At 51.0% G+C, this 10262-nt stretch overlaps 4 protein-coding genes across 4 annotated transcripts; 3 read left to right on the plus strand and 1 right to left on the minus strand.

The window, feature by feature from the left end:
- Window positions 1-153: 153 nt before the first annotated feature.
- Window positions 154-2171, minus strand: VE01_07921 (uncharacterized protein). The gene is made up of 3 exons (XM_018277351.2): window positions 1746-2171; window positions 1154-1694; window positions 154-1108 (listed from the first exon to the last, which is right to left on the minus strand). Exons 1-3 carry the CDS (start codon window positions 2002-2004, stop codon window positions 232-234), a joined length of 1677 nt encoding a protein of 558 aa, XP_018128367.1. The 5' UTR covers window positions 2005-2171; the 3' UTR covers window positions 154-231.
- Window positions 2172-2337: 166 nt separating this feature from the next.
- On the plus strand, window positions 2338-5894 carry BMS1 (Glycoside hydrolase 2 (Mannanase, beta-galactosidase); the record flags this gene model as incomplete). Its single annotated transcript, XM_018277352.2, has 3 exons — window positions 2338-2432; window positions 2483-2553; window positions 2616-5894. The coding sequence occupies exons 1-3, from the start codon at window positions 2372-2374 to the stop codon at window positions 5892-5894; spliced, it is 3411 nt and encodes a 1136-aa protein (XP_018128366.1). The 5' UTR covers window positions 2338-2371.
- Window positions 5895-6318: 424 nt separating this feature from the next.
- VE01_07923 (uncharacterized protein) lies at window positions 6319-7282 on the plus strand. The gene is made up of 4 exons (XM_018277353.2): window positions 6319-6608; window positions 6668-6708; window positions 6775-6846; window positions 6927-7282. Exons 1-4 carry the CDS (start codon window positions 6594-6596, stop codon window positions 7015-7017), a joined length of 219 nt encoding a protein of 72 aa, XP_018128365.1. The 5' UTR covers window positions 6319-6593; the 3' UTR covers window positions 7018-7282.
- Window positions 7283-7334: 52 nt separating this feature from the next.
- On the plus strand, window positions 7335-9147 carry VE01_07924 (uncharacterized protein). The gene is made up of 3 exons (XM_018277354.2): window positions 7335-7475; window positions 7558-7803; window positions 7882-9147. The coding sequence occupies exons 2-3, from the start codon at window positions 7646-7648 to the stop codon at window positions 8981-8983; spliced, it is 1260 nt and encodes a 419-aa protein (XP_018128364.1). The 5' UTR covers window positions 7335-7475; window positions 7558-7645; the 3' UTR covers window positions 8984-9147.
- The last annotated feature ends 1115 nt before the right edge of the window (window positions 9148-10262 follow it).

Here is a 10262-nt window from a genome sequence, read left to right on the forward strand (position 1 = left end):
GGTGGCTGCCGCGTTTATACGCGTCGCGACCGATGTTTACCCCTTTAAATAAAAATGTGCCAATGAGGATGGATGGATGAACCACAAGGAAGCAAACAACCACAGCACCAAATTAAAAATTAAATAGACAGGAAGGCATCCTCATACATAGTACCTGGGTATATACTTCATTGCTCATCTATGCAAGATTCTATCTATATACAGCACGAACTCTACGTCGCGATCACATATTTACATGCTATCCTCCCTCCATTTACTTCTAACCCTCTGCCAACTGTCCTTCTCATCCTTCCCACCCTTCTCCTCCAAGCCCATACCTCTCTCCACCCAGTCTTGGCTCCCCATCTCGCTCAATCTACTCAGAGCTCTCGCGAAAGCAAATCTCTCTTCGTCTCCAGAGAATATGTTCGAGTTCTTCATCATATCCATACTCATTCCCAAATCATCCATCAAGTTGCGATAGACGTCATCGATCGCTGCCTCACCGCTTGGAGTGGCATTACTATCATCACCCTTCGTCAGAGTCTCCTTAACTTCTTCCTTGGACATGAATAGTTGCGCTAGCGGAACGGCTGTGGTGAGCACAAGCTTGGCGCGAGACTCGTAAAGAGCATCGATAAATGTGATAAACCGCCGAGCCAAGTCGCGAGACTTGTGGTTCATGCCCGGGACCTCAGTAATGATGAAAGCATCGTAATGTTGCGCCAGCTCAATATAATCAGCGGCACTCTTTGGGCGGCCAATGAGCTCGTCAAAGGTGAACATGCAAGCGCGTCCGCTGACTCTCGGGACCTGAATGTCGCGGCCCCAGACATGCTGTATCTCCGAGTGTGGCTCATCCGTGGGGCTTCCAAGGAATCTGAACCATTTGTCGGCGTGCGATTGCGCGTGCGCATCGAGAGGCGAGTGGTACACGCCGGACGGGGGACGAGGAATTTTGCGGTAATCGGTGGGCGAGTCGAGGTTAATGACATGGAGGCGGTCCTTCAGGAGACGGATACACGGAATAAACGATTCACGCTGAATTCCGTTCTTGTAAAGCTCGTCAGGGTGACGATTAGATGTGGTTACCAGCACGACGCCATGTGCCATAAGAGATTCGAGCAGCCTATTCCGTTAGCCCAACTCGTTACAACAGAGGTTCTATGCTCACCTCCTCAGAATCATAGCATCGGCCACATCAGTGCACTGGAATTCATCAAAGCACAGAACATTGCCTTTCTCAGCAATGTCCGCAGCGATAAATGGAATCCCATCAATATCATTCCCATGGGTCATCTTCATGACATGGAGCCTCTTATGAACATCCTGCATGAAGTTGTGAAAGTGAATCCGCGTCTTCGAGGCCACGCCCATTGGGAGGGTATCATAAAATAGATCCATCAGCATGGTCTTCCCGCTGCCGACGTCGCCGTACAGGTATAGTCCGCGCGGGAGGTCGGGTGTGATCTCTTGCTTCGGCTTCTCCTCCTCTTTCTTGCCAAACATGCGAGTAAACATTCCTTTCGGCGGCGGGGGTTGCAGAGACTCGATAGTTGGGTGGATAACCGGCGGCGCTTTATAATTCCTCAGTTCGTCATGGAGATGCTGTAAACTTTGGATAATTCCCCTTTGGTGGTCGTCGTCTCGTAACCTTCCGGCCTGTACTCGGTCGTCGTATTCTGCTAAGGGCCCGTGGTCTTCTGGGTTCGGGTCTATAGGGAATTAGTATTATTTTCTTAGTTTGCAATGGAATAAAAGCATACCAGGGTTAGAGGATAAGCTTCTCCTCTGGCCCCCGATGAAGACTGCAGGCCGTATCTGGCGGATGCCCCTCGCCCGCGATGCGACAATCCGGGGAGAACCAACATGGTTAAACCTGCGGGCTTGTTGTCCACATTGCAAACATGCAGAAGCAGCTCCTAGCCGGCGAGCAACTGGAGTTCTTGGTACGTTTAAAGCCCCGCGATGCGCAAGGGAAAGCTGTGCAGCCGCGAGGCTACCACAAGAACGGACTCTTGTCATGCCGACTTCAGGGTCTCCTGGAAGCGAATAATAATAAACGAAGGGGGGGGAACAATTCTAAATCTATAACCGCATAATCCAGAATATAACGCGCTAGAAATCGCAGAAAATAGGCCGTAAGTACAGGTAGAATCCAAGCAGCGGCGTGAATCGGTGTAAACTTGACGATATCCCGGGCCACGGCGTTAAGCATTGCCGAGGAGGAGTAAAATCGCAGCGATTTTTAACTATTCATCACGTGATGTGAGACCCTCCAAAAAGCTCTTATCGATAAGATTTCTTAGCGCAAAAAGATTCGAGGCAGCGGAAGAATATTTGGAAAATGGAGATGAGCCTCGCAGGGTGTTTCTGAGTCTGTTGCGCAACCATGGAGGACCAAACGAATAGGCCTCATAGGCCGCAAAAAGAGAAGAAGAAGCATACTGGAGGTGAGTTACTGTTCTTTTTTAACAATTATTATGTATTGACGCATTATCAGATCGCAATCCAAAGGCTTTTGCTTTTGCGAACCCAGGCCGTCTTGCGAAGACGTCTGCGCGCTCCTCAGATGTAAGTATAAAGCCAACAATTGATTGATCTATTATTATATCTAGATTCTAATTGTGCGCCAGGTGAAAGAAAGAAGACTCCATGTACCATTAGTGGACCGCATCCCAGATGAGCCGCCGCCACGCCTTGTCGCCATCGTTGGACCACCCGGTGTAGGAAAGACGACCCTTCTCAAGTCGCTGGTTAAGAGATATGCGAAGGAAACTCTATCGGAACCACAGGGACCAATTACCGTGATCACGTCGAAGCGCCAGCGCCTTACATTCGTAGAATGTCCCAACGAGCTGGAAGCCATGGTGGACATGTCGAAGGTGGCGGACATTGTCCTGCTTATGATCGACGGAAACTTCGGATTCGAGATGGAGACTATGGAGTTTTTGAACATCCTGTCCGCTAGCGGTATGCCCGGAAACGTCTTCGGTATTCTCACGCATTTGGATATGTTCAAGAAGCCGCAGACATTGAAGGATGCGAAGAAGCGCCTTAAGAACCGATTCTGGAGCGAGCTTTACCAGGGAGCACATCTATTCTACCTCTCTGGTGTCATCAATGGTCGCTATCCCGACCGCGAGATCCACAACCTTTCCAGATTCCTTTCCGTTATGAAGAACCCCCGACCTTTGATCTGGAGAAACGCGCATCCCTACACCGTCATCGACAGCTTCCGCGACATTACCCATCCAACGAAGATTGAGGAGGACGAAAAGTGCGACAGGACTGTCGTTCTATCCGGCTACCTTCGAGGCACGAATTTCGCAGCACAGGGGCAACGAGTACACATTCCAGGACTGGGTGACTACACAGTTTCGTCTATGGAATCGCTTCCAGATCCATGCCCGACTCCATATATGGACCAGGCATTGGCAAAGGTTACTGGGAAGACTGGAAGGAGACGTCTAGATGAGAAGGAGAAGAGACTACATGCGCCGATGTCTGATAAGAGTGGCTTAAAAATCGAGGGAGACACTATCTGGATTACGCGCGAGAAGGGCTTCAATTTCGACAAAGACGATGAGGATACAGAGCGCGGTCAAGGAGAGGGACTGATCGTCGGCCTGCAAGGAGAGCGCAAGCTTCTCGGACAGACTGACGATGGTGTCCGCCTTTTCAGCAACGGAGAATCGATCAAGAACGTTGAGGAAGAGGATACCGGGCGGAAACAGCCAAGAAAGGCTCGTTTCGTCGACAGAGAAGGCGATTCGGATGCCGAGGACGGCGCTGAGGAAGACTTTGAAAGTGGGGACGAAGAGCTTGACCCCGAGGACGAAGCCGAGATCAGCGAGGAGAGACTCGGCAAGGCGTTCAGGAAGGAGAAGGAGGATAAGGCTGGTGGAGACATCGCCTTTGCCGACAGCGATTCCGATATGGGATCTCTCCTTACTGGAGGCGAAAGCGATGAGGACGACGAGTATGATTCCGAGGAGGAGGGCGCACAGTGGAAGAAGAACATGCTTGCGAATGCGAAGAAGATGCATGGCCAGAAGCGATCGTACAGAACTGCTGATTTGGCGCGTTTGATGTACGATGAGTCGCTCACCCCGACTGAGGTGCTGAACCGCTGGAGAGGCGAGATTGAGGAGGAGAATATCGAGGATGACTCTGATGATGATGATTTCATTAAGAAGACTTCTCCTGGGAAGGATGGTGGACTCGCTGAGGATCGGATGGTTCCTTTGTTCGATTACGAGCAGCTAGAGGAGAAGTGGTCTGTTGCAGACAACATCGACGCGCTGAGGAGGAGATTTGCCACCGCGGATTTACTCAAGGATAAGAAGGGCGGCGGCTCCGACGATGACAGTGACGAAGATGGAGATGAGGAGGATTCAGATGATGAGGGTGATGGAGAGTTCGAAGATCTCGAGGCAGACAACGAGGAAGAGGGAGACAAGGAAGACGATGAACCGAACGACATCGAAGCCGAGCGAGAAAAGAATGCCCGACGGAAAGAGGAGTTAAAACTCCGGTTCGAGGAGGAAGATCGAGAGGGCTTCAACAACGACAAAGCCATCGCCCGGAGAGAAGGCGGCGAGGAAGAAGAGTTTGGCGAGGACGACTGGTACGATGCTCAGAAAGCCGTCATCCAGAAGCAACTCAACATCAACAAATCCGAGTTCGAGAGTCTGGACGACCGCTCCCGCGTCAACGTCGAAGGCTTCCGCGCCGGCCAATACGCCAAGATGGTCATTGAGGGCGTTCCCTCGGAGTTCGTGACTCGCTTCGAGCCGCGCATGCCCATCATCGTGGGTGGTATCAACGCGACCGAGGACCGCTTCGGGTTCGTGCAGGTGCGCATCAAGCGTCACAGATGGCACAAGAAGATCCTCAAGACCAACGATCCGCTGATCTTCTCGCTCGGGTGGAGGCGCTTCCAAACGCTGCCTGTGTACTCGATCTCCGACTCGCGGATCCGTAACCGTATGCTCAAGTACACGCCAGAGCATATGCATTGTTTCGGCACGTTCTATGGGCCGCTGATTGCGCCTAACACTGGCTTCTCGTGCTTCCAGTCGTTTAGTGCTAAGACGCCTGGGTTCAGGATCGCGGCGACAGGCACAGTGCTGAATGTGGATGAGTCGACGGAGATTGTCAAGAAGCTCAAGCTGACGGGTGTGCCGTACAAGATCTTCAAGAACACCTCGTTCATCAAGGACATGTTCAGCACGTCTCTCGAGATCGCCAAGTTCGAGGGCGCGTCCATCAAGACCGTGTCAGGAGTACGTGGACAGATCAAGCGCGCGCTCGCCAAGCCCGAGGGTCACTTCCGTGCTACGTTCGAGGATAAGATCCTAATGTCCGACATTGTCTTCCTGCGCGCCTGGTTCCCCGTGCGACCTCACCGCTTCTACAACCCCGTGACGAACCTGCTCGGATGGGCGCCTATGCGTCTGACAGGCCAAGTACGACGCGACGAGGCGCTCCCGACACCACAGCAGAAGAACAGCCAGTACAAGCCCGTCGAGCGCGTAGCGCGCGTCTTCAACCCTCTGCGTGTGCCGCGCCAGCTTGCGGCCGAACTGCCGTTCAAGAGCCAGATCACGCGGATGAAGAAGGGGAAGGAGGAGACGTATATGCAGAAGCGTGCTGTGGTTGTGGGTGGGGAGGAGAAGAAGGCGAGGAATCTGATGCAGCAGCTTCTGACGCTGCGGAAGGAAAAGGTGGCGAAGAGGAGGGTGGCGAATGAGAAGAAGCGTGTTGAGTACAGGAAGAAGGTTGCAGAGAATGAGGAGAAGAGGGGGGAGAGGGAGAAGAGGGAGAAGCAGGAGTATTGGAAGAGGGAGGGGAAGAAGAGGAAGGGTGGGGACGAAGGGGGAGGGGGGAAGAGGGGCAAGTACGGAAAATAGATGGGGGGGGTTGGTGGGGGAGTTGTAAATATAAATACGGGATTAAAATGGAATCGAGTATGGAATATCAAAGTGATGGCCTTCTATTCCCAGATGATGGTAATCCCAGATGATGGTATTCCCAGATGATGGTATTCCCAGATGCACATCGTCGTATGCCAAGAGTTTGCTTGGTTTGCTTGTTTGCTTGTTTGACCTGCTGATGATGTGATATAGTGTATGGTATAGCCTATGGATTAATATGGAGTCGGATGGAGTTAGATGGAGTATGTGACAGATGAGGCTGGTGATTGACCGTGTTGATTGGACTGATAGTGTTGTTCCCCTATCCTATAATATGGCGCGAAGGCGATGACGATGACGCATGTTGGTATCCGTCCAGGGTCTCCACACGCACCAACCAACAATCAACAATCAAGGCCAAGTTACTTTAGTTAAAGTGGTTTGAGAGGCGAGGCCGCGACATCGCGATACGTACTATACTAACTGTAGTAGACTGTACTATGCGATATCCAGCTTCTTGTTTGGGCTTACTCATTCCTCTATCGTCCTACTGTCCCTGGTAGTATATATCTCCCAACCTCACCCTCTTCGTCTCTTTCATTCCTCCATTCCATCTAGTCTCTGATCATAATTACACCTTTAAGACACAGAACAGAACATATCTACACTTCAAACACTACCGTCTCATCAATCATCATGCCTGGATATATCGTGAGGCCCCACCATCGACCCCTCCATGCCTTGCACTCAACTAACCCCTCCGCTCTCAGGTTACCCTCAAGTCCGACTCCACCGACGAGCAAGTCGCTGCGTACGTCTCTCTCACCCGATAATTAGAAACAACACCCCATAGAACAGCATCTAACAAACCCTTTAGCGCAAAGCAGGACGCCGTCAAGCAGGGTGGAAAGATCGGACACGAGTACAACTCGGTGTTCAAGGGCTTCTCGTGAGTTCCCCTCGTGGATTTCTTACCTGGTTTCTAGGAAGCTGGTCGCTGGGACAAGGGCTAATGATGATGGTTTGCAGGGTCACATTCGACGAGGGCACCGTACACACTCTGGATGCCAATGAGCATGTCGAGGCCGTCGAGGCGGACGGAGAGGTGAAGACCCAGTAGAGGAATAATGGTATACGCGCATAGCATACGGGTTATGGTTGAGCGTCAATGATTCGGCGTGGGGGATAAGGGATAAACCATGAATTACTTCTCTTGCTTCACAACTGATGCCGTGAATGTGTATATGAGACATGAACTGGCATAACTGTAACTGTGAGACGTGGTGGTATTGCCTAATCGAGACGCCGTTTGCTTCATCACAGCACAGCACAGCACGCACGGCTCATCACATGCAAGACATACGACACGATAATGCACCGTGCTGACTCTCTGCACTGTACTGTATAAGGCGTGTTGATATTCCCTTGCATAATACCTGTTTATATTCGTTATTACGTTCATCCCCACGCCTTAATCCTCTCTGCTTCCTTTTTATTTATTCCTTATTTGCTTCTTCATCCTCTATATAAACACCCGTTTACCCCGCAATTACATCTCGTGCCTTGTCACACGTCAGCGTCAGACATCCTCCCTTATCGCCCCGATAACTACCCGCCAGCCGACAAAGCGAGGTCGGACCTTCCACTGACTCTACCATAGCTGCCCTCGTCATAATCTCTCCAATCTTCTCCGATTTCAACATCTCCAACTCCCAAGCATCGTCAATGCTTACGATGAAGAAGATACCATGAAAGCTTCAACGCGGCTTTTGCAGACTGCAAGGCACTTTACGAAACACCATGGCCCGCGGGTCCGTCTCCCAGGCTTCCCAGTCACGGCCGACGACCCCATCACGAGCCTCGCCAGCAAGCCGTTACATAGCTTCAGTCTAGCAGATCTAGTCAGGTACAGCTTCCATAACTTCTACATGCCCCTCGACGTACCTCAATTCCCCTTTTACCTACGATACTAACATGCAACCAGGCACGGCCGTCCTCCCCTCTCCACCGAAGCCCTCCTCGCCTCCGCCAACTTTACCCTCTCCCTCCTCCCCATCCGCCTCGCGCACCGCATCCAAGCCCTCCGCAACCTCCCCTACATCGTCGTCTCCAACCCCAACATCTCGCGCATTTACGCAAACTACCAGCACTCCCTCTCCACGCTCCTCCCTTACACAAACACGCACATCTCCTCCCTTGCCGAGGAAGTGAAATTCACGGCTGTCCTCGCGGACCTCGTCGATACCCACCGCGACACCATTCCCACCCTCGCGCGCGGATTCCTCGAATGTCGCCGGTATATTAGTCCGGGCGACGTAACCCGCTTTCTGGACGAGCATCTGAAAACCCGCATCGGCACGCGACTCGTTGCTGAGCAGCACATCGCGCTTCACCATTCGTCGCAGGCGCATGCAGGACCGCCAGGGCCAGAGAGCTACATCGGCGTGATCGACACAGAGCTGAAACCCGCGTCGATAATTAATGCGTGCGGGCACTTTGTGTCTGAGATCTGCGAGCTTAAGTACGGCGTGCGTCCGACGTGGATTATCGACGGGGATCCGGAAACGAAGTTCGCGTACGTGCCTGTGCATCTCGAGTACATCGTCACCGAGCTCCTCAAGAATGCGTTCCGCGCCACCGTCGAGTCAGGTAACTCAGCGCGCCCGATCATAATCACCATCGCTGCCGAGCCGCCGGATGACGATGACGCCACGGACACCATGCTCGATAACCGGCTTGCGGCGCTGCCGCTCGCGGCGGGTCCGCCGGGCGTGACGATCAGGATCCGTGATGAGGGCGGGGGAATTAGCCCCGCTGTTATGCCGAGCGTGTGGTCCTATAGCTTTACGACGTTTGAGGATGGCGATGATATTCCCGCTGGGGCGACGGGGACGGAGAGTGGGATGGATGCGCTGAATGCGATTGCGGCGGGGGGAGGGGTGAATAGCAGCATTGCTGGGCTGGGGTATGGATTGCCGCTTAGTAGGACTTATGCGGAGTATTTTGGGGGTGGGATTGCGGTGCAGAGCTTGTATGGGTGGGGATGTGATGTTTATCTGAGGCTTAAGGGTATTGGAAAGTTATAGGTTCGGTGCATGGCGGAGTTAGCATGAGTTATCCGCATGGCGTTTTGGACATTAGGTTACTATAGCGGTTGAATAGGGGGGAGGGAGGCTAGGAACCAAATTGTATATAACAGTGTCTATAGATGACATACGTGCTTATAGCAGCTATAACACAACTAAGGGGTTTTAATAACTAGCAGACTTAAATAGTAACGTAATTCACAAACGAGTCGCCTACTAAAACACTAAAATGTGTTAACTTAACAAAAGTTAACATACTATAACTAATAGAAGCCTAGTGTTGCCTAAGTACTACTTAGAGTACTACTTAGAGATCTTTAAGTAGAGTACTGTTTTTTAGGCTTAAGTAGAGTAGTACTTAAGTTATTTAGCTTTAGCTATATAGAGTAAGAGTAGAATATACTATTATAGTAGGTGTACTAGTCCTATTAAATCTCTAACATAGGGGCACTTAATTTAGATTCTAAATAGGGAGCTCTAATTACTATAGTACCTTTATTCTAAGGGAATTAAACCCTCTAGGCTCCTAGCCTATAGGCCTAGGGATAACATAAGAATAATAAGTATAATAGACTATAACTCTATATATTACTTTATATAAGAATATACTCCCTAATTTACTATAGGACCTCTAATAACTTAGTTTTATAGCTATATAAACTATTCTAATAACCTAACTAGTCATCTACAAGTAGGACTGTGTTTGTAACACAGGGCGTGCTGACGACGTCCTACCTTCACCTCATTAGCTTTTAGAATATTTATGTTAGTGGGGGGTTTTAGCATATGTCTAAGTACTCTATTTGGATTGAACGGGATTAAACCACTTATAGCGAAGCCTGCCTTGATATTCTTCAGCGTGAACGCTCTTACCCTTGCTGGGCTGTAGAGAGAAATGAAATGCTGCTTGTCGATTGTATTCACGCCTCCTTGCTCCTGTCGATCAACCTGTTCGCGATAGGCGTCCTTTAGCGGGGCAAACACTGCACCGTCACAGGGCTGGTCACTTAGTAGTAAAGGTGGCTACTAGTTACGGTAATAACAATGTATATCTTTTGTAGCCTTGCCCCGGCTCCCTTCCCTAATGCAGCGGACAAGCAGGTAGTGGCGGCTACCTATCCGATGGCCCTAAACCAAGCTAGAGGCTGATTCCCAAATTGTAGCTGATGCCTACCTAGCGGCTGATACTATTGCTGACCCGGTGCCCCATACTGTCCCTGATTCGGTGCTCCATACTGTCCCTGACCTGATGGCCTATACTGTCCCTGGTTCGGTGCCC

Source organism: Pseudogymnoascus verrucosus (genome assembly GCF_001662655.1).
Source record: "Pseudogymnoascus verrucosus strain UAMH 10579 unplaced genomic scaffold scaffold_37, whole genome shotgun sequence".
Taxonomy (NCBI): Eukaryota; Fungi; Ascomycota; class Leotiomycetes; order Thelebolales; family Thelebolaceae; genus Pseudogymnoascus; species Pseudogymnoascus verrucosus.